This window comes from Durio zibethinus, chromosome 14 (genome assembly GCF_047325235.1).
Source record: "Durio zibethinus cultivar Kanyao isolate XHJ-2024 chromosome 14, ASM4732523v1, whole genome shotgun sequence".
Taxonomy (NCBI): Eukaryota; Viridiplantae; Streptophyta; class Magnoliopsida; order Malvales; family Malvaceae; genus Durio; species Durio zibethinus.
This window is the reverse complement of record NC_143175.1, coordinates 18,577,450-18,605,023: the sequence shown is the minus strand read 5'-3', so window position 1 is coordinate 18,605,023 and position 27,574 is coordinate 18,577,450. Positions and strand designations below refer to the sequence as shown.

Below are 27,574 nucleotides of genomic sequence, written 5' to 3'. Positions count from 1 at the left end.
TCGAACCACGGCTCAAAGTAAAATTCAACAAGCTGGATAAAACGCCTCTTTTTTTTTTTTTTTTTTAATTTCCTGGAATTGAATGAGGAAACCAACTAGCTTGTTCATAAAAAATTAATATGAGAAGGTAAGTGTTTTGGAATTACTATTATTATTATTATATAAGGTGAGTGATTGGAATTTTCTATGCACTCCTAGTCCCAGTCCCACCCTTGTTCAGAAAATGAAGGGATTTTTTAAGTAGGACAATGAAAAAACAATGAGCTAGAACCAGAACCAGATTTATTTTCTGATATTCCCTGCAACAAGAGCCAAAACAAACTTGTCGACCGCGATCATGGTTCAAGCTGCTGTGCCTTTAACCAACCACAACTTCATACAGCAGAGTATATGAAAACTATTAACTGCCAAAATGTGTTAAAAGTTTACATAAACTTCTGCATCGGTTCATATAGTACATTCATTTGCTAATATGATTCGAGTTGGAATGAAAGTGAAACTAGGAAGCTATATCAACATAGATATGATGAGATACACTGGGAAGAGAAAAACCCTTCTCTTTTACTCAAGTGAAGTTGCACTCCAATCGCAGATAAAACAAGTAAGAGGCAACAACAATTAGAACTGAACCACAAGAAACATGTACTTACATTTAGTGGCAAATTTTGAACAAATTCTTAAAGGCAAATGGGTAATACCATATATGTCAATGAATTTATAGCTTTTCAATTATCATGTGTCAGTCACCAGAGAGTAAACTTCAAAGGAGGAATTCTCTTAGGCACTCTCTAACTGGTAACTAACAGCTATAAATAATTCTATTATGGCTTTGTGGAAACAAGTTCCTGAATTGCGTGGCTATACATTGGGGAAAAAATTAATTTTCAATTGCTTCTTTTTTAAAAGGAAAAGAGAAAAATGTTTCTTCATACAAAAGGAGAGAACAGGGTATAGAGGTCTACGACCTGTTGCACTAGCAGTTGCCATTTCCGGAGACTCCACCACCACCTTGGATTGAAAGCAGGGGTCCATGCCAGGAGCTGCGGCTTATCAGATGGGAATCCAGAAACAAAACAATAACTGTTATATCGTCATGAAAATGTCTCCTCACTCCGCGATCAATCTTTTCCAAGTCTGAATATCTCATTTCTCTCTTCTTTGCTGCTTCATGAAGTGCGGCTTTGACAAGTTTCCTGGCAATACCCTGTTTAAGCATTTCTTATAAGTACATCCAGAAGCAACTTCATCATCAGAATAAAGATGACTTCTAAGTTCTGGGTGAGCTTAGCATATAACTCATGTATATGGAGGAAAAAGAAAAAAAAATGAAAACCTTTAAAATGTTCTGGTTTAATAGTATGTTGACAATTACACTAATTACATAATTCAGGAAAAGCCAGCAGCAGCTGCTTCAAGGACAAGGAACTTGCACAGGATATACACGTAGTTGACTGTACAGAGAAGACAACACTACTCAACCAACCACCTTCATTTGTTTATCACAGATTGGCAAAAAGAGAAAAGGTCCAGAGTTCTTACGACTCAGTAAATTAAAAGAGAAGGGCTGCTAGTTCTGATAGCATAAGAGCCATTATTTCTTAGCACTCAATTTTAAGGGCAACCACAACAAGTATAGCCAGTTTAAATACATCAAAATAAAATCACAAAAAAGAATCTTACATTACGTGGACAGGTGTTGACCATGTTAACTGCCTCCTGATTGCTAAGGTGTTCCCATAGACCATCTGATGCAAATATAAGAAACTGATCTTCAGGAAGGAGTTTCTGTACCAATATTGCTGGCTCTGCTTGTAGGATTGGCTTCTCAAATGATTCTGGAACTCTAAACTTTGGCAATAGAGGTTCTTTGTTGAACTCTGCCTTCTTTAGGTAAGCATCACCAATGGATCTTGAAATCTGTCACACAATAAACTTTGGTCAATGGACTATCAATTACACATGCTTGTTGTAGATCATGCTAATTCTCTCTGTCAGATTGATGGTAATTCAAATGGAAATTCCCCTGAAAAGTTCCTTTGAAAGTCATAAAATATATTTAGATTCTCAAAATATCATGTCTGGATCAAATTTCATATATCTAAATATCGCTTATGTTGTTATTTAACCTGAAATCATTTCCACAAAACTACAAGATGATCACTTAAGTAGGTGAAATATGTACTACTGAGAAATTCTTGAATTTATCCTACCTCAACATTATCAATAAAATCCCTCTACATCCCAAAATAAGTTTTTACAACGATTACTGATCAAAACCTGAAGCTGGTTTTCCTGGCAGCACTATTCAAAGCATACAAGTATTCCCATCAAATGTTGTTATAAACAAGGGAACAATTTCGGAATCTGGTATAATCCATATTAAAGATACAAATAAATGAATAATTAACTGACTAAATAATTTCGGATTTGCTTCCTAGATGGTGGAGAGATTAGATCGCGTAAGGATTGCAATGGGTCATAAGTCTATATTTGAAAGCAAGAATTTATAAATTGCATCATGATCGTGTACTAAGAAAATAAACATGAAACTGATAATGATTCAGGTAGGGATGCTCCCATGGAAACATAAAATGATGTAAAATATTCCAAATTTTGGAACCAAGGAATGAGAAAGTAATTGACTGATTCTCATCAATTTAAAGTGGTTGCATCAATGTCTTGAAAACAATGTTTATAGAAGAAATAATGGATACAACAAACTATCAACAAAAAAAAAAAAAAAAAAAAACAAATATCCCAAAGGCAAAATAAATTACCTGTATTATACCCTTCACCCGCCATACTTTGTGCTTGAGGACCACAATCTGTGGATCATCAGGATGTAACAATCGCAACTCCTCCCGCACAGATTCAACACTTGCATTGTGCTCAGATGATAACTGAACTGCTTCGACCTCTTTAAAGGCTTTTTCCAGTCTTCCTAAGACCACTCGAGAATCTCCAGCATTTGCAATGTATAGCAGTCCACTACAAATTATTCCTACCAAACAACATGAACCAACAGAAGCAATATGTGGCTTACTTAGCCACTGCTTCTTGACAAGAGTAAGAAAATCCTCTTCGGTTGCCAAAAATGCTTTGTTGATTACATCAGCTGACATTCCACGATTCTCAGTTGTAAACTCTGCACCATTAATAGCTGTCAAGTCAGTAAACATATGCATTAGCTATCAAAACTTGGAAATTAGAACTAGAGGAGGAGGAAAAAAATTTGATGTTTGAGGAGCAGTAGGAGAAAAGGATCAGAGTTGAGTCCAAATTTGACATTTTTCATTGCCTCTAAATGATTGAAATGGAGCATATTAGGAGGAATACACTAATACTCAAGCTCCAAAAAATTATTGATGACTTGATTTTTGAAACTCTTAAGACCTTTGCAGTGAGCTGGCATGATTTAAGACTATAGCATTATAGCACAAACTTCAGGAACATATAGTTCAGAAATCCAAGTTCTAAATTCCGAAATCTGCACAAAAAACTAAATTATCTTCCTTTCATCAGAAAGCACAAAGCACTCAATTTTATTTTTTTTTTGAAGATTGCTCCCAACCTGTTCTACAATGTGCAAAATCTTCTCTATGTCATCAACAGTAACCAAACCCCATTCCAAATCTGACTTTTAAGACTGCAATAAAAATATAAATGCTTGTTAAATTGTGAAGTTCCCACCTCACTTCCTCACTTAACATGCCTATTTCAACCTCATTGGTCTTCTTTAAGGTGCATGATCCGGCTATAAATAACTTATAACTATCAATTATGAAGTTATCTAAGACAACCAATGGAAACAAGCCAAGATATAACTTGTCAAACATCAAAACCTATCCAAGTTGAAGAGACAAAATAGCAAATTCTGATTCATTCAGCAAAGAGAAGAAAGAATATCATACTCTTGATATAGCCAAAAAGGTGTTCGTTTATGAACCTAGCAGCTTCTGGACCTCCATGCCCATCATAAATTCCAACAAATGTCCCATAAGGCCCTGATTCAACTGAGCTCATTGGACCTGATTCAAGTTGGCTATGGTCTTCCAATAGATTGTTTGCTTGAATTACTGCCATTGAAAACTCACCACTAACATGTTCTCCTGAATCTTTGTACCACAACAATCCATCAACCCTACCATTAGCATCCCCACCTCTACTAGAATTTTCACCCTCAACAGAAGGCCTCCAGCAGGGTGGCACAATTCGCATTAATGCTGCTGATACCATAACTTACATGTTCTAACCCAAATGATCCAGCAATCAAATTGTTCATAAAATCAACACTGGGAGCTCTATTGATCCTAAGTATTTGCTCTGGTTTCTGCTCAATTTCCAAACCCGCAACAGAAGTTTCAGAAATCAAACACACATTGATAAATGCAGACAACATTAATCTGCATGGTTGCAATAAAAAGATATTATAAAACCTTCATTTTCATCCCATAAACTGCACAATTCTAGACAAAACTTAAAGACAGGCATTACTAACAGCATCATAAAATGGTTATTCACATAAAACTGCAATGAATTCAGGGCAAAAATAAGAATATTGGCACCATCAGTCTATTTATTCTTTTGGAGATCCAACAAACCAATACACATGACCTCGAAATTCATGCAATGAACAAGAAACTCCAAGATTAGAATTCCACATTGTCAACATCTAAATGCATTAAAATGGAAAAAGATTAACGGGCATGTCTAGAACTGCAAAAATATAACTTGGGACAAAATTAAAAAAAAAAAAAAATCAGACAATGATCACTCTATACCTTAAAAACATCAAACAAAAGACATGAACTTGAAAACATGACCAAAATTCCACATTGCCAATTTCTACATGCATTAAAATGGGAACAAATTGATTGTTCGAAAAAAAAAAACAAAAAAAATGAACTTTAGAATAATAAGAAGAAGAATACAATCAAGAAAATTTCAGACACCAATCAGTTTGCACAACATCGAAGGAATTGAAACCATGACTAAAATTCCATATTGTCACCTCTCTACATGCATTAAAATGGAAACCAAATAGAACTCAAAACTAATAACTTTGGAACAAAATTAAAAATTTTCAGACACTAACCAATCTGTACCCTTAAAGCATCAGACAAAACAATTACAAAATTCCACATTGCCAATCTTTTACATGCATTAACATCAACCAAAATGATGGGTATTTCTAGAAATTGCGAAAAACAAAAGGAACTTGGAACAAAATAAAGAATTTCAGACAGACACCGATCACTTAAAAACATCAAACAATAATAAGCAACTACATGTCATAATCATTTAAAAAAATATCCAGCGGAGATTTTCTGCTTACATACCTTATAAAACAATGAAGAATTTTGTATGATCTTTTCAGTTTAAGCCTGTCTAAGATGACTCGAAAGACCCATTATTTTGAAGGATTGGATAAACCAAAGAATCAAATAAAAAAAAGGAAGATTTTTTAAGAATGTTTTGAGACAAAATAAAACAAAGAAAAGAGGAGAAGGCTCTAAGAAAGTTTGAAAGGTAGATTTGGAGAGAGATACGGGAAAGAAAAAAAAAAGGAATTTTTTTAACAAAACAAATCTTGAGTTTGAGGAACCATTATAAAAGGAGGCTTCCTTTTTTCTTTTTTTTTTTCCTCTGCGTGGCTTTTTAGCTTATGGTTTTGGGTTCGATTTTTTTTTCTTTTTTTTTTTCTAATTTATTGGCTACAGGGGTTTTTGACTTTGACCTTCAGCTTTCAACCAACCAACAATTTAGGCAAATTTTACTCATCTAGCTTCCTCCTTTTTTTAGAAAACTAAAAAACTTTCCCCTTTTGAGAATTATTTTGAATTTCTTCCTTATTTCTCATTTTCATGATTCGATTCACAATATAATAGTAATTTTTCTCATATATAAGCCTTGGTTGTAAAATTATATGGATTCTTTTTTCTTCAATAATATTGTTTTGTTGCCTTGCCCAAAATAATTAGAAAATTAAGCATCAAGTTGGATTCAATGTTGTAAAAAAATTTTGTTTTTTTTTTTATATAACTAATTTATTTATTGAATTCAAAAGTGTGTGATCATCGTAGATTTCAACTCAATCATTAAAATTAAATAAGAAATAAAATATTTTGATTGAATCAATGATATCTTTGGACGATTCTTTTGAATTTATGTTAATTTCAATCATGAAAAATATAAAATGAGAAGATTTGGGGTAAGTTCTATTTTGTCTATCATACAAACATAAAAACATAATTTTATTAATCTTTTTCTTTTTCTGTTGTCATTATTTATATGTTTTTAATGTCTTAAATCAACTTGTTAATAAGAGAGAAATTTCTTTGTTTTTTCTTTTACTAATTTCGTCCCCCAATTAATTGTTTGAACAGTAACCAAATGCTTGGATTCTCGACGCATTCACCAATTTTGCAGTGAGGATATTAGATTGAAAGGTACTGTCAATTGGCAAGAGGTTCCCTTTCCCATAATGTGTTGAATGAATGATGATAAAAGTAAAAAAAATTGTAATGGATTAAATATAAATTTAGCCCTTACATTATATAAGTTTTATTAGTTTAATACTTAAAAAACTAAAATTCATAATTAAATATTCTTTTTGTTTTTTTTTAATGTCTCAAATTATATTTTATATTTTTTTAATATTTAAAATTATTTATTTATATTTTAAAATTATATTTTTTATTTTTTTATTTTTGATATTAAAAATTATGAAATTTTAATTTAATAAAAAAATTTTAATTTTAATATTAAATATGTATTGGTTAATTAAATTATTGATTTGACATAAATATAAAAAAATCATAGTACATTATAAAAATGCCACGCAATTGATGGGCACCGTTTCAACATGAAGAAAAATATAAATAACAAAAAGTACAAATAAATGAAAGAAACCTGCATTTTTTTCTCATTTTCTCATTGACCAAACCCAGAATTCCTTTTGTGTTTTCCCTTATTTTCTCACTAACGAAACAACTTACAATGCAAAATCCTTCTTCTTTTGCTCGGCAAATTAATCTCAATTCACTGAAATTCCCTTCCCCAAATCTCTAGCAAAAATCAAAACAGCAAAAACCTATCTCAAGTCTTAATACCCGAAATCATATTTTCCAAATTTAAGCAGATGAAAGAAATCTGCATTTTTCCTCATTTTCCTACTGACCAAACGCAGATTTTCTCACAAACCAAACATCCTACAATGCAAAATTCTCCCTCTTTTTCTTGTCAATTCAATATCATTTCATTGAAATTCCTTTCTCCAAATCTCTAGCAAGAATCAAAATAACAAAAATTCATTTCAAGCCTTAACACTCGAAACAATATTTTCCAAATTTAAGCAAATGAAAGAAACCTGCAAAAACATAAAAAAGATATTGCAACCACATGCCTCAAAACCAGAAAACGTGCTTTTGTTCAAGTGAATCTCATTTAGGTTGTGTCGAAATTAATAAAAGGGCAGAGGGAGAATGTTAAATTGAAATTTACAGAGGAAAATTTAGAGGCTTGTTAAAAAAGGAAAGAACTGAAGCAATGTTTTAAAGAGGAGGACGAAGACGATGGTAAGAGTAACGAGTTGGATATACTCTGCTAAGTAAGGGATTGCTTAAGGTGGATGATGATGGGTATATGTGAGGGAGAGAAATGAAAAGAAGGAAAAACGAAGATAAAAGAATAAATAAAGGGAAATTCTATTTGCACCACTGTGTGTGTTTTTTTTAATATATTTTCTAATTTTTTAAATCAAATTACTAGGATACAATTTTTTATAAATTTTATAACTTTGAAAAATGCACTTTCGATTAATCATAACATTTTTCATAAATAAATTTTTGAAAAATGATAACATTTCTCGACAGAAGTCATTATAGTTTTTGAAAAATCCATAACATCTTTTTACAAAAAATTACAAAAAAATGATTTTTATTAAAATTATTTGTAAATAAATATAATAAAAAATTATCATTAAAAAAATATTTTTGAGAGTCTAATTAAATTAAAGATAAAATAATAAAGATAATTTTTCATAAATTTAAAATTTATTATTTTTAAATAAATATTTTTTGTATTAATTATTAAAATTTTATAATAACTTTAATTAAACCGAATTTTATGAGAAATATTATTTATCTACTTAGCATGATAGATTTTTTACATTAATATATTAAATTTTAACAAAATTATATAATATTTAGTAATATTATTTTTTTTTTTTATTGATGGTAAAAAAAATCTTTAGTTTTGAATTAATTCCAATTCTTTCAACACCTTTCTTATTCTCAAATTTGTACGAGGCACAGGATATGACAATGGAGATTTTTTTCTATTTTTTATACTCTTTGAAATGTCATAAAAAATCCGAACCAGCATATAATTATTATATTCAAAAATGTTGTGTACCTCTAAAATTAAAGTAGTGAAAGTAAATTTTTATTAATTTTAAAATTTATTATTTTTAATAATAACATTTTTACTACACTTATATGTAAATAATTTTAATAAAATTTCTTTTTTTATACTTTTTTCGTAAATTTTGTTACGAAATCTTATAAATACATTTTCAAGAAATGTTTTAATTTTTCAAAAATAAATTTACGAGAAACGTTATGATTTTTTATAAATAATAAATATCCAAAAACTTGCAAAAAAAATATTTAAATAATTTTACTTATAAAAAGTTTGAAAAACAAAAAAAGTAAGATTGTATAAAGCAAAAACTGGGGTGCATTTAAAACTTCTTTAAAGTAAAAAATAAAAAATAAAAAAATTATTTTTATTTTTCATATTTATGCAAATATGGTGATTAATGATGAGATAATTTTTATCACGTGTTATATGTTATTGGTTATCCATATCACATTAGTAAGTTGATTAATATATTAATTTAAAATATAAAATATTTGATGAAATAAAAATTTAAATATTTTAAATATCAAACTAACAAAAATTATATAGTATATGGGTTTCATTTAAATGTAAACCTTTCATAAACGAGACAATAATAGTCAATTGTCAAAATGGAGTTATCATCTAACAAAAACAAAAGTAAGGATTCATGTTATTTGAGATTTGCATGTTTGTTTGACATTGTTTGTCCTTTATTAATGCAAGATTTTTATTTTTTTACAAAAAATTTTGAAATAACTCTCTAACCAAAAAATTACTACATTTATCGTTAAATCAAAATACTACAAATTCAAGTGTGCCATGAGTTTTTTTTTTTTAATTATTATTTTAGGTTCACTTTTTTTACTTTTTTTGAGCAGTGTCAGTTTATAATTTTTTTATAATGTCCCTTTATAATATATAAAAATTTATAAATTAAAATTAAAATAATATATTAATATATTATTATAATTATCCATAATTAATTCTCATATCTTGAAATAAAAATATAATTTTATTATTGTTAATATTATCAAATACATCATTCTTAAAAAACGTAACTAAATCATTTTAAAGTGTTTAAAAAATTTTTTTGAGTTGTGCAAAGAAAAACTTTAGGATGTTTAGGGAAAAGTAAGCCTTTAAATTTTTTAATTTTTGAGGGTGTCATGAACACCTCACCGTAACAAGAACATCCGCCTTTGTTTTTAGACAATACGTACAATCATTTTTGTTTTAAATTTTCAAGATTAAACCGACAAAAACCTTTTAAAAAATTTATATTCTACAAGTTAAATTTAAATTAATACTTTTACTTTAAAAAAATTAGTAAAAAATAAAATAGAAAATTAATAAATAATGTATTAAAGAAAAAATAAAATCTAATACACATTTAAATATAATAATTTTATGTAAAAGTAGAACTTTATATTTTATTATATGAAAATTCTCTAATTTTATTCTCTAAATATTATTTTTATTTTTTATATAAAATAAATAAGAAATAACTTATATTTAATATATTATTAGTGTATAGATTCTATTAACTATAATAAATCAAATGATGTCACTTTATAAACAAGTAAATATAAAAGACTTAAAATAGTTGTACAAAAAATTAATATTTTAAAAAAAATCATATTTATTAATGAGATTATTTATCTGATTTAATTATTAATAAGGTGGTATCGTCTAATTTATTGACAGTATATAAAATTTATACATTAATAATACATAAAATATAAACAAAAAAAAGTAAGAGTTTATGTTTGATACGTTGCTAATATATAAATTTTATATACCGTCAATAAATCAAATGATACCATATTATTAATGAACAAATTTTAACATTTAAAATATATATACAAAAATTAATATATTTTTTAAAATTTACTCATTAATGATATTGTATTGTCTGATTCACCTTATTATAAGGTGACATAATCAAAATCACTAATAATGTATAAAATTTATATATTGATGGTACATCAAATATAAATATAATAAGTAAAAATTTATATTTGATGAACTATTAGTATATAAATTTTATATACTATCAATGAATCAAATGATGTCATTTTATTAATAAATAAATATTAATTTTTAAAATAAAATAAGTTAAAAATGCCTTTAAATTACAATTCAATAATTATTTAAGTATTTAATATTTTATTGCAATCAATTAAGTTTTTAATTTTTTTATTTCAACTCAATTTAATCTTTAATTGTTAAAAATTTAATGACATAAAAAAATTAAATAAAATAATTCTCGAACTATAATCAATTAAATTTTTAAAGGGATTTTAAAAAAAGTGAAAAAGCAAATAGGGAAGAAAAAGAAAAAAAATTATATTTTATTTAAATTTATATATACTTATTGTGTAATGTGATAAATTTTCATTTAATTTATTAATATCATATGATATTTTATTTTAATTAAAAAATTAATGATATTAATTTTTTCATCCAAACAAAAAACTTAATTAAATATAAATAAATATTAAAAAATTGATTGATCGTAATAAAAAAAACTTTAAATAAAATGTTTAATTATAGTTCAACACTTTTTATACCTTTAACCAAATAGATATAAAAAAATTAAAATTTTTTAAAAAAAAACATCGTCGTATTAACTTTATTAGGTAAATTTTGACAAAAAAAGGAAAAAAAAAAATAGAGATACAACTGTTGGCGTTTTTAAGTTCGGTGGATTTACAAAAATTTTGCTAAATTGTTGTCTCTCTTCACTCTCGACGCCGCTGCTCTTAATCGTCCAAGTAGATCAAGCCACGTCAACTCTTACACCAACTCCTCGACGATACGGTCACGCGCCGAGTCAACCATGGCCGCATCCAACTCAGTCCGAGTCGCCGCTGCTCAGATGACCTCCTTCGACGACATCGACGCCAATTTCTCCACTTGTTCTCGCCTCGTCAAAGTAAAGTCAAGTCCTTCATTTTTTTAAGTATATAATTTAATTTGAAAATTTTGAATTAAATTTGTGCTAATTTCACGATTTTCTTCAATGGTCAAAGCTTTTTTTTTTTTTTTTCTAAACGGATTTGAATTCGAGAAATTAATAAAAAATCTGACTTTTTTTATGAATAGTAAAGCCAGGAATTACTGTTTAATTTGGTGTTCTTTTTATTTATTTGATCATTTTAAGAAAATATGGATTTTTAAGGCTTAGTTTGGTTGTTATTTTGTTATATTTAATTTTGCTTTCGGAATCAAAACCTAAATAATAAATTTAGATAAAGTAGCAAGCAATACTTTTAATGAATTAAAATTTAAAAATGAATTTTCAGTATTAATCTATTCATTTTTATCAAAATATGAATTTATTTTTTTAATAATTTCATATGCCTTATAGTCACATTTAAGGAAGCAAAAATGGAAATAGTAGTCAATAGAGCCCCAGGCTTTGGTGTTTTGATATATATTTGGCTGAATTTTTCCGGGTATTAATAGAAGGGATAATACCTCATTTGGCCCCTGAACTTTTATACTTTTTCTAATGTGGTACCTAAATAAAAAAAAATTCTAATTTGGTACCTAAATTACATTTTCGTGTATTCAGTTATCCAACCCTTAACAACATTAAAATGACACTGATTTGGTATTTAAATGCTGACGTAGATGACACGTGATCTAGATGTGGTTGTTACATGTCATTTTTAAAAAATAAAAAAAATTAAAAAATATGATTTTTAGGAAAAACTTTTTTTATTATTTTTTATTCTTTAAAAATGTCACGTGTCATCCACTTCAGCATTTAAGTACCATATCAGCATTATTCTAACAATGTTAAGGGGTTGAGGCAACTTAATCCACAAAATTAAAGTTTAGGTACTTGGTTAGAAATTTTTTTTAGTTTAGATATCACATTAGAAAAATTACAATAATTCAAGGACTAAATAAGGTATTATCCCTTATCAAAAAGTTAAAAAAATAAAATTAATATTAATTTATTCAATTTTATCAAAATGTGAATTTACTTTTAAATAATTGCATTTGCTTTATTGTAACATTTAAGGTTTTGGTCTTTTGATATATATATATTGTTCTGAATAGTTTTCTGGATCTTTTGGTTAATTATGAAGGAAGCAGTTTCAGCTGGGGCAAAAATGCTTTGCTTTCCTGAAAACTTCTCCTACGTGGGTGGCTTGTCCGGAGATAGTCTTTTGATTGCAGAACCTTTAGATGGACCGATTATGCAAAAATATTGCTCTTTAGCAAGGTAGTAATTTTGATTGCTCTTATTTTCTCTTGGTTTTTTGATCACATGTGCCTCATTTTATGCAATGTTTAGCAATTTTCATTGCTTAATGATTGTCTTTTCATAATGTTATTGCTTCTAGAGAGAAAAGAAAAGAATCATTGTTGTCAGTAGAATCCCTTTCCACTTTAATTTCTTTGTAAGACTTTGACAGTGTTGTATATCGACCATCTGCAGTTCTGCACGTAATAAACATTTTTTGAATTTTTGAGATTTGCTTACTTGGTGTCAAGAATGCAGAGAATATGGTATTTGGTTGTCCCTTGGAGGGTTCCCAGAGAAAGGACATGATGATGCACACTTGCGAAATACACATGTTGTAATTGATGATGCTGGGAACATTAGAAGCACATACAGTAAGATACACATGTACGATGTTTATAAGTTTCTATGAGATACTGTTTTCTTTCTTTAATGTGATAGGACATATCTCTCATGTTATCTGTTGCTCTTGGTTTATTATTATATAAATTTATTGATATGACTTTTCCCCTATATTGGAAGGTTTGATGTGGATGTTCCTGGAGGAGCAGTATACAAAGAAAGCAGCTTTACAGAACCAGGTGAACTCCTTCTCATTTTGTTTCGCAGTGTTGGCCTGTTTCTCATATTTGTTAATATTCTTGCTATGGCTCCTTAATTCTGATGAATGTATAAAAGTGTTGCAATAGGTTTGTCTCGTGACATCTTGCAAATCCCTCAAAAGGGTATGCTAATAAGTTTGCTTAAAATATAATGATAGCATGTTCCGGGTAAGAGAGTATGACCTGTGAGTCAAACAGGCTGTTTACTTTTGCAAGGGAAGGTTCTTTCCCACGCTATATTTAATCAATCTAAATTAGCATGAATTCAGGGATGGATATTGCTGCAGTAGACAGTCCTATTGGACGTTTGGGTTTGACAGTCTGCTATGATTTGAGATTCCCGGAACTTTACCAGCAGTTAAGGTTCCATCATGATGCACAGGTGGAATTGGAATTCTACACTTTCCAATGTAGTTGTTTTTCAATGTCACGAAAATTGTTCCATGGATTATGTTTGTAGGTCATATTGGTACCTGCTGCTTTCACAAGGGTTACTGGTCAGGCACATTGGGAGATTCTTCTTCGCGCTCGTGCAATTGAGACTCAGTGCTATGTATGGAACCCATTTCCACTTCACTTTTACTTAACCTGTCTCTCAATACATGGTTTTGGTGACAAATCATTGTTTCCTCCATTGGCAAAATATTTGTTGTTCCAAAGTGTTTTAAGGACAAATTTAGTTTATTAATGGCCCATCTTTTATTCTTTTTTGTCATTTGCTACTTTCTTTCTGAGAATGACAAGAAGACTTCATTATTAGATCGTAGCTTCTTCTCAAGCTGGAAAGCATAATGAGATAAGAGAAAGCTATGGCGAGACACTAATAATTGATCCATGGGGAACAGTTGTTGGCCGATTACCAGGTTAGATGGAGTTGCCCTTTCAGTGGTCAAATTAGTGTGGTTATTTCATTGGAGCAAGCAGTCCCCTTCTTCTTGCAGGAACAAAAAGTTTAATGTTAATTTAGTAATGAATTGAATTGCCTTTTCATTACTTAAGTGCATGTGGTGGCAATTTAAGCAACATTAGTTGTTTTTTTTTTTTTTCTTTCAGATCGATTGTCAACTGGGATCACCATAGCTGATATTGATTTCTCATTGATTGATTCAGTGAGGGCAAAGATGCCAATTGCAAAGGTAAATTCCTATCTATTCCTTTAAGGCTCTTAGAAATATCGCCATGGCTGGTTCTCTATTTAGACTATATTAGCTGTAATCAGCGGGATGGCTCCTTAAACTTAGATACCAGCTTGAGGCTTTGGTAGGTCTGATATCTACAAATAGTTCCATATGCTTGAAACCAACCTAGCAAATCAGCGCATTCTACTCTGAGGGCTAGGCCTTGAACCCTAGGAAAATTTTCAGCATTGACCTTGTTGGTGCTTGCTTAGAATATGTTTAGTGATAGCTGTAGATTTTTCTATACGTGGATGAGTTTATGGTTGTTACATAGTGCCTGTTATTTAATTACTTAGCCTGGGTTGTGCCCTGAGCGGATTATGGTCTGTGTCGTAAACACAGTAAGAAATATAGAAGCATGTAATGGAAGTTTTGCTGGCATCTACATCTACATTGCATGCATGTAGGTAAGCCAGTCAGAGAGGATATGCTGGGTGGTGTCAATTCTAAATTACATTGTAGGTTTTTTTTTTCCTTTAAAAAGAAAAACAAAATTCATTCCTTTTAACCGCATTATACTATTATAATTAACCATTGACTTTTGTAATTTTTTTTCCAGCATCGGAAACCATTCGACTTCTGGAGACCTGCATCCGAATGATTTTCAAAGATGACCACCTTTTGCATCCACTCTCATTCATATGTAACCGTAAGCACATTGATTTCTAATACCCTGTAAAGTGACAATAAGATGCCCATCCCTTGTTGTTTCAGGAAGAATGAGAGTCTTTTTTGTTTTTGATAAATTAAACAAATCTTTGTAAACTTAATTATACATTCATTTCGACTAACTTTAAAAAAGTCTTTTAATTGCCTATAATCTGATTTGAATGACTTTTATCTATAAGATAAAGACTGCAAATGGATTAAGAGATAACATTAAACAGATTTGTGGTTTAAATGTGCAATTTTTTTTTTTTTTTTTAGACTTTAATCTCTTTTGTTAAAAAAAAAATGGGACAATTTTGAGTCTACCCAAACCAGGCTCTATGCAAAATCTATGGTAAACAATTTGCAGCCGGAAAGAACCCTAAACTATCTCCATCTTGAAACTTTTCAAGGCAGAAAGCACGAACATCAAAGTTTTGATCAGTTGTTTCTTCAGTATTAAACAACAAGAACAGTCTTGGAAAGTAGAGCAGTGCTGGAAAGTAGCAAGGCTGGGAAAGGTAGCAGCAGCGCTGGACGAGCCATGGGCGCTGTGGGTTGCTTGGTTGCTGCCTCCATTCGATAACTTGTGATGATTGTCGACGAACGTAAAATTAAGAAAGACCATGACAAAACTGTGAAAGCAAATATTATTTCGAGGCAAATCTGTGGAATCAGTTCAATAGGATTGGGCATGGTTAGAGCCATAGAGTTAAAAAGAGGATATTTCTCTATGACTATGTTCTATTGCTTCTCAAGACAATTTTTTACCACTAAAATTTCATATATTCACAGACAATGCTCAAATTATAGTGGATTCAATTAAAGCAGTGTTTGCCAAATTGTCATATAAGACAAAGGGCATCAAGAATGTAATCAAGAAAATGAAATCCCAGCTTTAATCTGGAAGACCTTATTGCATCAATCTCTTGTACAGAATTCTTTGATTGATGAAATATGAACACAATCTATGTCTGAATGCACGGAGGCTGGAGAAGCCTTCCTTTTTTGGGTCCGGTTGGCCCAAGATTATGCCTTCATTTTTTTCAGCTTTGATAATTAATGCTTTCATCTTCAATGTTATTTTGAATCATTGATAAATTTTTGTCTGCAATGGTATATAGTTCCATATTCATGTTGAAACACTAGGAAACTGACAGTAACAAATTTTTTTTTTTGCCTGAATCGAAATTGTATCTACATTTGCATTTACACAGAGTGATAAATTTCTTCTGGTTTTGTGAGATGAAAACCAACCACATACGATTGGTAAGACTTTTAATCTATAACAAAATAATCAAGTGTGTCCCTTTTTCACCTCTTGCTCACCCAAAACTTCAAAAAAGAGAAAAGAACAAAAGAAAAGAAAAAGAAAAAAGCAACCTCTAGAAAACAAATTCAAAAGTATAAGACTATGAACAGTGTGATTATCCACCTATAAACCAAAACCAGCCTCTCTGCCAATCATTTAAGCAGGAATTCTTGCGTAGAATCAGGACTGCCAAGAAGGTCAAAAGTTTTGTTGTTGCTTATGGTGTCTTTCAAGATAGTAATTTGGCCTTCCTTTAAAAGTATATCCTCATCCAGAGCTTCTATCTTCCTTTTTAATATATTAACCTCCGAGTTTAAAAGCATGTTCTTCTCACTATAATGCTTCACCTCTTCCCACATCAAATCTCTCTCTTGGGAAACCTTAGGCAGGATCCCTCTCAAGATGGTTAGTTCCTTCATTGATTCTTGTAAGTCATTCTGATGGCAGCTTATTTTCTCGTCTTTCTTAAGTGTCTGTTCAAATTAAACCGTATTTAAAAAAATAAAAATAATTAGAAAGAAATGCTTTATGAGCTTTTAGAATGGTCTCCTCTTGTGAATGCTAATGCCATAATTATAGCGAACACATAAGATAAAATATTGGTTCAAACTTCAAAATATAAAAAACACAGAAACTGGACTGCGGCACAAACATCAAGCAACTACAGGGACGCACTCATATCAAACTCTAAGATACCTGAACTTGACACTAAAATATTTCAATTTCCCTGATAGATACCTGTAATTTCTCCCAACTGCTGGTTTTTTTTTTTTTTTTATGCTTCGTTTCTGTTTTTTACTTCTTTGTAACAATTTTCACTAATGGACAGTGGATAAAAAAAATGTATACACGATATCTCAGCCTCCCTTACCCCACCCAACACATACATTCGCAATACCCAATGATCATTTGCTTTTCCTAGCACAGTATGTGATAAAGATTGGTGATTGTAAGTTCCATTAGAAGATATTCAAGCTACCAGCTTAGCTGTTTTCAGTTATAACTACTACAGGATTTCCAAATATGCAAATAAGTCAAAAGCAAGAAACTAAATGTCAGATATGGAAAGAAGCCTATTTCAGTAGGTAGTTACTTGTTTATACCTACTATTCACCTGCAAAATTAGAAGAAAGAATTTCATGCATACATGCAGAAAAAACCTATAATGTTTAAACATTAAAAGTTACCTGCAGTTCAAGATCCTTCAATCTGTGGGTGAGGCAGGAAATGTTGTCCATTGCAATTTGTGCTTCACATCTAAGGATGTCATTACCTCTCACAGCTGCTGCCAACTCAGCTTGCAACTGTTCTACTTCAAGCTCTTTTGAGTATAGCTTTTCCCTCAACAAACTTGTCAGCAACGTTTCTGCTTTAAGCTCAGCTCTTATAATCTCCTAGAAAAGTGTAAAGTGAATGTTAACAAAAGCAGTGAGTATAAACTTGAAAAGAAAAACAATAAACCTATACTTGAAAAAAAAAATTTTAATGAATAAACATACTTAAAAAGTAATCAGCAATGAAAAACCATTTATTCAACGTATACTGCCTTCAATTGTATATTTTGGCAATTACCTCTGAAGATTGATTGTTGAGTTTCGTTGACCCATCAGGATCCATGCATACTGAGTGAGAGTTTGAGGCAACTGAACCGGATTTCTCATGCAGCAAAGTGGATATTGTCCGCAAACTCCTTGTAAGACTTTCAATTCCACGTTTAAAGCCTAGTACTTTCATATCAGATTCAATAATAAATTGACCATCTAGACCTTGCTGAGTTTCTTGAAGCTGACTGGCTCTTCCTTTGATGAACTCAATTAACTTGGAAGACAAGTGGGTGCACTCATTAAGCATAGAGAGTCCTTGATTCTGCAAACAGCATACACGATTCCACAATTCCTTGTCTAGCTTGAAGGTTAAAGCTCCGATGTCTTTTCCATTACCTTTTATGCGATTCGATAAATCAATATTATCATGTCGAAGAGAATCAACTTCGAGTCTAAAAGACTCCACTTCCCTTCTTAATGCCAATTCCACTCCAGTCAACCTCATTTGCTCCATTTGCAATTTTTTTACCTGCTTTTCATTCTTTTCCATGGACTGCTTCTTCTCTATCTCCTCATTATATCCTTCTCGCAACCCTTCAATTGTTTTCTTTTGCTCACTGCAGGTTCGCAATAATCTGGTAATGGACTTTTGCAACTCTTTGCACTCCTTCTCTTTCTCTCCAAAATTTCTTCTAATGCAATCTAGATCTCCTATTGCTGCTCTATACTTCTCTTCTGATTGAGAGAGATTTTGCCTTAGGTCTTGATGCTCATCATTCAACCTTTCCACCGTTCTAGTCAACTCTTTAAGTTGTTCTGCTGAATACATCATAATGTTTCTGTTTTCCGTTTCCTTCTCATTGAAGGAAGCGACCTCTCTCTGGAGTGAAACGTTTTGCTCTGCTAGCTCTCTAACTCGTTCACGAAGCCTTTGCTCTTCTAACTGATACTTCTCAAGCTTAAGCGACCAATCACTTGACCTTCTATCTAACTCCTTTTCCAATCCCAACTCTATCTCATGCTTTTCCTTCTCTAATTTTTTTGTCTGTGACTCCAATTCTGCCCTTGCCATTCTCAGTTCTTCCGCAGCACAAGCTCTCTCAGCAATTCTAGACTGCAGAAGATCTGAAACCTCAAGTGCCAGGTTTATTTTCTCTTCTGTTAGGTGCCTAATGGTCTGAATGAGTGACGAAATATCGAACCCATTGTCATGAAGAAATTTTTCCTGCTCAAGAGCTTCAGAAAGAAGCAAGACTCTCTCCTCAGCTTCTTTAGATCTTCTTTGTAATTCCACATCTACATTCTCTTCTGTTTCAGAAGAGTTCAAACCATCACAGCTTCTCCCAAAGAAACAATATGGCTCCTCCAAGCCTGAGAAATTCTCACGATACCTAATAACATTTTCATAAGGTTCATCTGTTACATAACTTTTTTGGGCCAACATATCCAATTTGGAATCAGGGCATTTATTTAAGTATCCACCATAAACATCTTCTGTTGTGATTGGAATATGACAGTCAAATTCCTTTGAACTTGATCTTGGGATAACATGAATCTGCGAAAGCCTCTCAATCACATTCTTTGCAATCATCCTTGGTGACTCATGCCCAAATCCATTTTCCACCCAGTCTCTAGATGAGAAATGAAGATGCGTGCCTTTTGCTTCACTAAATGAATGAGACTTGTTTTTCTCTTTGGCACTATCTGTTGGAGATGAAGGGGCTGTACATTGAACTTGTGGAGCAAGCCTCCCACGACCATTTCCAAGATTATATCTTTTTGAACTGTTCTTGGACTTGTTAATCTCCAGCTGCTGTTCTCCATCAATATAGCGGTCTATAACTTTACTTGACACATTGCTAGAGCAAGAGGAAGAGCTTCCAGATGAATCATGGTGCATCCTTGAAGAACCAGAAGAATGGGGCCTTTCGAAACCAATTGCTGCCCCTTCACATTGTTTAGCCTTAGATTTCTTCTCAGGAGTAAGAGCCCTCCGCCTAGAATAAACCACAAGAATACGAGTGTTATGCCCTTAGATTTATGCATTAAAAAATGAGGTATAACCAATAAATTTTTATACTCCATAAATGAAGAAGCACATCAAATTCCTCACCGAGCTGAGTGATCATATTGCTGATGTGGAGTAATATTAGGAGACCTATTTTGATCATTTGAGGAAGAAAAATTTTGTTGTCCTAGCCCATCAACAAGAAATGCTGCCGATGACAAAGAACGACTCCTTTGAAGACATGAAGTGTTACTAAAGTTTGGGCTATCATATATTTGCTTTCGAGATTTTCCAAACAAATGTTTAGGACTGTGAAAACTGAATTCAGCCTTGTCACCATGTTGATCATCTAACCCATCATCCAATGTGCTTTCCCGGTAAACTTGCTTATCTGCTGAAGGTGAAGGAACAGCATTGCTATTACCACTGTTAGAGGAAGATTTGAAGAAAAACAGTTTCTTCATCTCTATATATCATCAACAAGAACTGCTAGCTAAAGCTCATGAAAATTTCTGGAATGAATCCCAATGCTTTTATAAAAGAATGAGGCCTCAGAGAACCTGGAGTTAGAACGCATAAACCATAAAAGTTAATAAAAAAAAGAGGAAAAGGATGTCAACACACATACAAATATCATCAATATCACTAGAGACAATGGGGACAATCTAAAAAGCAAATACCAGAGAAATAGATCTTGGTTAAGAAAACAAGTACATACAACTCATCAATTTCACAGTAATAGATTAATATCTCAGATTCAAGAAAAAGAAAGCATATGCAACATTGAGATTCCAATCTTGAAAAAGAACCTGATACAGAGAAATATGCCCTGGTTATGCATTGACAATATTAAAATGCTAAAACCATGGAAACAATACTCAAAATTTATGATTCATTTAGTTGGAAAAGCCAAGCAAGACAGCAAAATAAATACAAATCCAAATACCAAAACAAAGGTACAAAGCAAAAGTTAGTAACCAAGATTCACTGAAAAAGAAAAAAGGGGGAAAATAAAGTGTTTCAAAAAGAAAAAGAGGAAGAACATGCAAACAGTAAGACAACTTTAGCAATAGAGCAAATGTTTTAGAAACCAAAATGCAAGAACCAGGTTTACATGCAAATTAATAAAACCATAAAAAGAAAAAAAAAAAGAAAAAACCTCATATGTACTTATTATATAACTTCATTTTTTTAATGATTTCTGCACCCCTCAGTTGCCTGCAAAAAGATTTTTTGTTATATTAAACAAATAAAATTATGTACCAAAACATTATCCGTCAGAGCAGGGCTTGGGATTGAATCTAAATTATTTTAATCTACCACCCCATAAAGGTAGAGTTATCAAAAGGACCAAATTACCCTGACTCACCATTTTCAACTCCCTAAAAACCTCCCAAAACCCGTTTAAAAAGAATAAAGAAATGAAATTAATTTGATAAAATTCTGACAAAATAGAAGGATCCGAGACTGTTCATGAAATAAAAAATTAATACAATTATGGGAAAAAATGAAAAACCTTCGGTAAATACTAAGTACTATAAAAGAATAGAATTGAAATCGATCTATTGAAATTAACTTATAAGAAAATCAGAAGAAAAGATTTGAACTTGAAAAACAGAGCATGAGAAAACAATCCGTGAAAACTTTATTTTCCATGTCCTTCAACTTTCTCAGCAACCAAACAGACCTGTATGAAAAAATAAAAAGATAAAGAAAAAGAGAGAGACTCACCAAAATTTCCGAACTCAGCTTCCCTCTTCAAACGGTCAAAAAAATTAAGGAAAACCCAAAAATTAAAAAATTTAAAATAAAACCCAGAAAATAAAATCAAGAATTTAACGCAAAAAATTAATCTTTACTTAGAAAACTTCAAAAGAAGAAAAGATTAAATCTTTGCATTTCATTGCTCACCATTAAAGGAGAGATACTGTGTTTCCCAAGAAAGTACAAAATTTTCAAAATTCGAAAATAAAAAATAAAAAATTCCCCGAATTTTAAGGGACTTAAACAGAATTATCCAGACAAAGTGAAGAAAGTGAAAGCTATGGACAGACAGAGAGTGGAGTCAACGGCGTTAATGGCCGACGTTAAAGAACGATTGGAATTCTGGATTTAACGGTGACGGAAAGCGTCGGCCGTTAAGATTTTTAGAGAGAGAAAGAGAAATGATGAGAAGGAAAGGCGGCCAATAGCAAAGAAGAGAAGAGGGGAGCGTTTCTTTCCTGTGAGTGGGAAATTTGGGAAAAGGTTGAGGGCACTTTCGTCGTTGAGGGAATGTTTTTGAATTTTCTTCCGTAGTTGGGAGCGGCGGAGGTTTGATTGGGTGGATCCGGGTGTAGGGAAATTGCTCTTGGGTCCCACGGTGGAGGCTGCAGATGGAGCGCTGGTTAGTGGGGCAAATTTTGACAAATTCTAGCCAATTGAAAAATTAATAGAAGGCAAATAAAAAGCATAAAAAAGAAACAAGAAAAAAACTATCTAAAAAAAATGGGTTGTGACCGGGGACATAATCTCCAAATTCAGTGTCCTTTTCATTAAAATTTTTTTATGCAGCATTTACAGGAGTGATCATCTTTCTTTTTCAATGCAATATGCTAATGATGATTAAGATAAAGTAAAATTTATACTATATGTAATATAATACTTTGCCAAAATGGCATCATAATTAATTAAGAGGGGATGTATAAATATACAGTTTTATCCTTGGATGTAGATTTGTATATTAATATTAATAATTTTATTTTTGCATTTTGAATATTTTATGATAAGTGTATGCACTTTATCCTCAAATAATTAAACTAAACTTTTGATGATAGTTGCAAATATAAAAAAATATATAAATATAAATAATAGTATCATGGTATTTAAATTTTGAATTGCATATCATTTTATTTTTCATATTTTCAAAAGAATTTGTATTAAGGTTTTGATTCTTACGAAATACTATATATATAGAAAAGGTAAAACTTTAGTATTTCGGGTAAAGTTCTGGACATGAAATTTGGGCTTAAATCCCAAATATGAGTATACATAGAAGGTCCAACTCCAATCTCAAATTTTTCATGAAGACTACACTTCATTCCTCATTTGTTCCTCACTTCTCAGGATTTGAATGGCCCCTCTAAGTTAATGGGTAGTGATTAAGTGAAGGAAATGATATTTAATGCAAAATTGTTCAGTTTTTGACTATGTTTATGTGTGTGTTTCATCAATTGACATACTAGTAACCTTTGTACATTCATGGGTAGCGATTTCTATATGTTTTTTCTTCTTTTCCAAGAAATTGTTTCGTCCTTTTGTGTTTTAGTAATTAAGAGATTGGAGTGGATAACTTTGTTATCCAAAGTGATGAATAGCCCTTCTAAGTTAATGGGTAGTGATTAAGTGATGTCTTTTATCTGTTTTTTTATCATTCAGTTGGAAGAGGGGAGTCGAATGGAGAACTTGCAGGCGCAGACGTGTCGGGCTCGTCTTGATCACTTGGAATCAATGGATGCTGAGAACCTGTCTGAAAGGAATAATGTGCGATTGATGCGGATCCTTGTGGATGTCATATTATGACACTGCAATGAAGCTGGCAGAAAGCAGCAACATGCAGGTAATCTACGTGCTTGTTGCATTTCATATGTTTGCCATGGTGGTGTAACAGGTGTCATTCTTTGAAATTTAATTGAATAATGGAGGTGGAAATTCAAAAAAATTGCTCTGGCTATTTTATGTTTTGGTTATTGGAGAATTTGGAAGGACTATCTGGTAGTATTACCTTGAATCAGCATGGTTTCATCATATTTTCTCTATAACAATATGCACGGTACACTCTTGTTTAAGTTTTTGGATTAGAATGCTTCATCATTCATCGGCGTTTCTAGCTTTGACTGGGCACAAAATTTTTTAACTTAAATACTCATTATAGTAAACATTCTTGTTGTCATCTTTGTCAGTGTCTTCACAATAGTTTCCAATTGTATTCCTCATAATACTGCTGAGGTCCGAATAGAAACTTTCTGCTCATTTTAGCATACATTTGGAAGTTACTGCGCTGTATGAATTTCACATCATGTGCCACCCTTCTAAAGAATTACTCTGCTTTGACCTTGATTGAGCATTGGCTCTTCTCTTGTTTTAAGTAAATATACCTTTACATAAAAATAAATAATTTTTTGCAGGCATATACACCTTGTCTGCCACTGGTATGATCATACTTTAATTGAATTTTATGTGCCAGGATATTGTTGATATTGATGTTTTCCAAGAAGCTAGGAAAGTTATTGATGCCCTTAGAAATCATGAGGTGGGTCTTGCCCTTGCCTGGTGTGTAGATAACAAATCACTGTTGAAGAAGTCCAAGGTATGCATTCATTGTGTTTTCTGATTTGTCATGATCATTACCCTCTTTGAGCTTCCCTTGATGTTTTGACATTTTCAGAACCATAATTCTCTAAAAGTTAAAATAAAACTGCGCTTTCATTTTGAATTATCAGCATTTTCATTATTAAACTACTCTCTTAACTGCATTCATTAGATGCGGATATTCTTTAGTACATGCTGTCAAAAATTTGTGGGTATCCCAAATTGGAGTTATAGCTATGATTTTAGATTGAATAATTTCTGTTGATTTTGATGACAGAGCAAATTTGAATTCCAGTTGAGACTTTAGGAGTTCATTGAGTTGGTTCGAGCTGAAAACTACATGCATGCTATTTTGTATGCTTGAAGGTGCCTTGCATTGTGGGGAGCAACTCATTTGAAAGAATTGCAGCGAGTCATGACAACATTGGCCTTTAGAAGTAATACTGAATGTGCAAAGTACAAGGTGAATTTGATCCCTCCTTTAAATTAGTTTAGGTACTTTTGTTGCTTAGTAGAATGACTGGTTGCAATGATAGATATAGAAGAATCTGAAAGAATGGGAGCAAAAGCAAAACAGCTGTATGTCTCTGTTTACTAATGAGCTCAATTTTTTATTTTACATCATTGATGACTTTGTAAATGTATATCATTTATTTAATTTAGAAATGGACAAATGATCTTGTTTTTTTTTGTTTGACACAAATATTTGGTATGGATAATTCAGCTAAAATTGTACAATTTTAAAAATCTACATCTTTTTGTCAATTTTGTTCCAATGGTGATGAATCCTAGTGCTCAACTTAGGATCATTTTGATGCTTTTTTCTTTTGTTTTCAAAGAAGCTTTTGCTCACTTAGATTCCTGAATGTAATAGCAGGTATCACTCACTTCAATTCTGTCTGCCCGAAGATGAATAATCCTTGTCCTCCGCTTGGTATTTCTAATTGGCTAGATATGATTAAGCTCATTACGGTTGTTTGTTTTTTCTTATCTTTAAACTACTCATTTTTGCTGGTACTAGTAGTGACACTGATTTTCTATTCTGATAATTTGCCCCCATTATTTAGCTTCCAAGTTATCTCGAAAGCTATTTTCTCTGTTTGTCTCATTTGCGTACTTAACATCTGCCATGGGTTAGTTGTTTAATGTTTACTAATAAATGACCACACTTTCTCCCAAATGGTAGTTTTTTTCCAAAACTCTATGTACATGAAACTCTAATTCTTTATACCATCTTGTCTTATGGGAGCGAATAAGGCTCAGGATGGAACAATGCTCATAGAATTTGTTTGATTTACTACCAGGTTTTGTTTGAAGCTAAGCAGTGGGACTTCCTGGTGGATCATTTAAACAGGAGTTCTATAGGTTATATGGCATGATGCTGGAGCCATTGCTTAATATTTATCTACAAGCAGGCTTATCTGCTTTGAAAACTCTGTATCCTTGCAGCAATTACCATTATGTTACTCCCTATTGTTTTATCTATATTTATCTGCCAACTTAGTAGTCTCAGTAATGTAAACAGAACACTTAAACTGATATGACTTTTGAGCATTCCTCAAATAGGCATTCCAGGTTACAGATAAATTGGACACACACTTGCATTTCTTTTATTGGATACAGATAAATTCCTAAAGCTCTATAAGCTTCCAGTGCCTCTATATTTCTGCAACTACAGTTTTTCCTTTGACATGATTAGATACTGTTATGAAGATGACTGCACCAAGGAGGACCCATTGTCACAGGAAAGCTTCCGGGAGTTAGCATTGCCTTTACCATATTCGAAGCAGCATCACTCAGAAGGTTGTCTGCCACATAACCAAGGGGCTAATGGATACAGAAAACCCACCACAAGTCTTGCCTAATGGCTATGTCTACAGCACTAAGGTTCACATTTTACCTAACAAATATTTACATTTTACTGCTGGTATTATTTTTTTTCATTTGGTTTAATCTTTTGTCTACTTGTCTTGTGTGGTAGGCTCTCAAAGAAATGGCTGAGAAAAGCAATGGTAAAATTTCGTGTTCAAGGACTGGTCTGGTCGGCAATTATTCAGAGCTGGTAAAGGCCTATATCTCATAAATCTTGATGATCAATACTGTAAATCCATTTAATAGAAATTTCTTCCTGGACTCTTTCCTCAAATAATTGATAGTTTTCTTCAACATCTGTGGATACTTCTCTTGTTACTGACATTTCGAAAATTCCAATTTTTTTTCACCTAAACTTGTTAGGGTATTGAAGAATTTACCTCATGTAAATATGCAGAAAAAATTAGCAAAAATAAGCTACTATTACTGTACATCTCTACCTTATTATGCAATTGAATAAGTATGATTTCTTGTTAGTTGATTTTATTTGTTTTAGTTAGTATGTCACAGCCATTAGTTGTTTGGTTTTAATTGGTAGTTTTGATTTTGGAAGAAATTTTGAGTCCTTGAATTTTTCCTTCTGAACCGAACACAGTTTCACCGCAGTTGAGTAAATTTATGTACTTTTTTTTTTTAAGGCAAACAAACTCTTTGAAACTTTAGGACAACATTTCATATTCAAGCTAAAGTTGATTGACAACTTTAAGCCTAGAGCAATAAAAGATAGATATGAATCCAAGGCTTCATATGGTACGTGTTTTTGTTTTTGCTTTTAAAAATGAATAAAAAAAGTAAAATGTCAAAAAGAAATAAAAATCAAAGGCAAATAATAAAAATAAAATATCTATCATGAGTACTTAAGGTCATGTTTTGTGTATAAGATGATGGATAGAATAGTATGATAATTTTTTTATATTATGTTTGTTTGTATCTAATTGAAAATGATATGATTACAAAAATGTTATCATTTTTTTGGTGTAGAATGTCTCAATCTTTTTAAAGTAGAAAAAATTATTTTAATTTATAAAATTAAATTATAAAAACTTTAAAAAATAATAATTCTGATCAATAAATAAATTATTTTATTTTAATCTTTTCACATATCAAATATAAGATAAGATGATATTATTTAATCTAATTTTATTTATTATATTATCTTATCTTATCCTATTATAATTTTATATATCAAATATGAACTAAATATTTTATTATTAACTTATTATTGAGAACTTTATTACCCCTAAAACAAATAGCATCTCTCAATAATATCATTCCCCCTTTATATATATATATATATCATGCTTTATTACTTCTAGAAGACATCATGATTTAAGATGTAATAATAAGATTAAAGACCAAACATCATTACCAATTTTTTTTTTCTTTTGAGGGATAATAA

General features: G+C 31.3%; 3 protein-coding genes and 1 pseudogene across 11 annotated transcripts; 2 read left to right on the top strand and 2 right to left on the bottom strand.

The window, feature by feature from the left end:
- Positions 1-625: 625 nt before the first annotated feature.
- LOC111295738 (putative protein phosphatase 2C 38) lies at positions 626-5,674 on the bottom strand. 4 transcript variants are annotated; one of them, XM_022889422.2, is made up of 5 exons: positions 5,340-5,674; positions 3,912-4,403; positions 2,778-3,145; positions 1,681-1,917; positions 626-1,204 (listed from the first exon to the last, which is right to left on the bottom strand). In XM_022889422.2, the coding sequence occupies exons 2-5, from the start codon at positions 4,234-4,236 to the stop codon at positions 974-976; spliced, it is 1,161 nt and encodes a 386-aa protein (XP_022745157.2). In that variant the 5' UTR covers positions 4,237-4,403; positions 5,340-5,674; the 3' UTR covers positions 626-973. The 4 variants fall into 4 exon arrangements, with proteins under 4 accessions (XP_022745157.2, XP_022745155.2, XP_022745156.2 ...); XM_022889420.2 differs by having other exon boundaries at positions 2,778-3,160; positions 5,340-5,643; XM_022889421.2 differs by having other exon boundaries at positions 2,778-3,160; positions 3,912-4,330; positions 5,340-5,643.
- A 5,396-nt stretch (positions 5,675-11,070) lies between these two features.
- LOC111295740 (deaminated glutathione amidase, chloroplastic/cytosolic-like) lies at positions 11,071-15,261 on the top strand. Of its 3 annotated transcripts, none has more exons than XM_089743670.1 (9): positions 11,071-11,338; positions 12,511-12,640; positions 12,920-13,048; positions 13,184-13,242; positions 13,533-13,645; positions 13,724-13,816; positions 14,024-14,126; positions 14,317-14,399; positions 15,001-15,261. In XM_089743670.1, exons 2-9 carry the CDS (start codon positions 12,528-12,530, stop codon positions 15,040-15,042), a joined length of 735 nt encoding a protein of 244 aa, XP_089599796.1. In that variant the 5' UTR covers positions 11,071-11,338; positions 12,511-12,527; the 3' UTR covers positions 15,043-15,261. The 3 variants fall into 3 exon arrangements, with proteins under 3 accessions (XP_089599796.1, XP_022745160.1, XP_022745161.1); XM_022889425.2 differs by having other exon boundaries at positions 11,072-11,338; positions 12,504-12,640; XM_022889426.2 differs by lacking the exon at positions 13,533-13,645 and having other exon boundaries at positions 11,072-11,338; positions 12,504-12,640; positions 12,920-13,035.
- A 68-nt stretch (positions 15,262-15,329) lies between these two features.
- Positions 15,330-22,200, bottom strand: LOC111295737 (uncharacterized). Of its 3 annotated transcripts, XM_089743650.1 has the most exons (6): positions 21,865-22,194; positions 21,685-21,709; positions 20,059-20,513; positions 17,974-19,942; positions 17,589-17,795; positions 16,244-16,874 (listed from the first exon to the last, which is right to left on the bottom strand). In XM_089743650.1, the coding sequence occupies exons 3-6, from the start codon at positions 20,415-20,417 to the stop codon at positions 16,554-16,556; spliced, it is 2,856 nt and encodes a 951-aa protein (XP_089599776.1). In that variant the 5' UTR covers positions 20,418-20,513; positions 21,685-21,709; positions 21,865-22,194; the 3' UTR covers positions 16,244-16,553. The 3 variants fall into 3 exon arrangements, with proteins under 3 accessions (XP_089599778.1, XP_089599776.1, XP_089599777.1); XM_089743652.1 differs by lacking the exon at positions 16,244-16,874 and adding an exon at positions 15,330-15,755 and having other exon boundaries at positions 21,685-22,200; XM_089743651.1 differs by lacking the exons at positions 21,685-21,709; positions 21,865-22,194 and adding an exon at positions 21,113-21,621.
- A 687-nt stretch (positions 22,201-22,887) lies between these two features.
- Positions 22,888-26,386, top strand: LOC111294539 (protein MAEA homolog; annotated as a pseudogene). Its single transcript, XR_016327243.1, has 6 exons — positions 22,888-23,551; positions 24,179-24,301; positions 24,581-24,766; positions 25,608-25,740; positions 26,003-26,190; positions 26,285-26,386. The product of XR_016327243.1 is annotated as a protein MAEA homolog (transcript).
- The last annotated feature ends 1,188 nt before the right edge of the window (positions 26,387-27,574 follow it).

Bases quoted from the DNA above. Each gene is read 5' to 3' on its own strand.
- LOC111295738 (XM_022889420.2), bottom strand. From the start codon at position 4,236: ATGGTATCAGCAGCATTAATGCGAATTGTGCCACCCTGCTGGAGGCCT. The intron at 1,918-2,777 runs GTAATTTATTTT...ATTGTGTGACAG, and splicing joins GGGTGAAGGGTATAATACAG to ATTTCAAGATCCATTGGTGA. The intron at 1,205-1,680 runs GTAAGATTCTTT...ATGCTTAAACAG, and splicing joins TCAACACCTGTCCACGTAAT to GGTATTGCCAGGAAACTTGT.
- LOC111295740 (XM_022889425.2), top strand. From the start codon at position 11,243: ATGGCCGCATCCAACTCAGTCCGAGTCGCCGCTGCTCAGATGACCTCC. The intron at 13,049-13,183 runs GTACGATGTTTA...CTATATTGGAAG, and splicing joins ACATACAGTAAGATACACAT to GTTTGATGTGGATGTTCCTG. The intron at 14,127-14,316 runs GTTAGATGGAGT...TTTTTCTTTCAG, and splicing joins AGTTGTTGGCCGATTACCAG to ATCGATTGTCAACTGGGATC.
- LOC111295737 (XM_089743650.1), bottom strand. From the start codon at position 20,417: ATGAAGAAACTGTTTTTCTTCAAATCTTCCTCTAACAGTGGTAATAGC. The intron at 19,943-20,058 runs GTGAGGAATTTG...GGTTTATTCTAG, and splicing joins CAATATGATCACTCAGCTCG to GCGGAGGGCTCTTACTCCTG. The intron at 16,875-17,588 runs GTAACTTTTAAT...TAATTTGAACAG, and splicing joins TGAAGGATCTTGAACTGCAG to ACACTTAAGAAAGACGAGAA.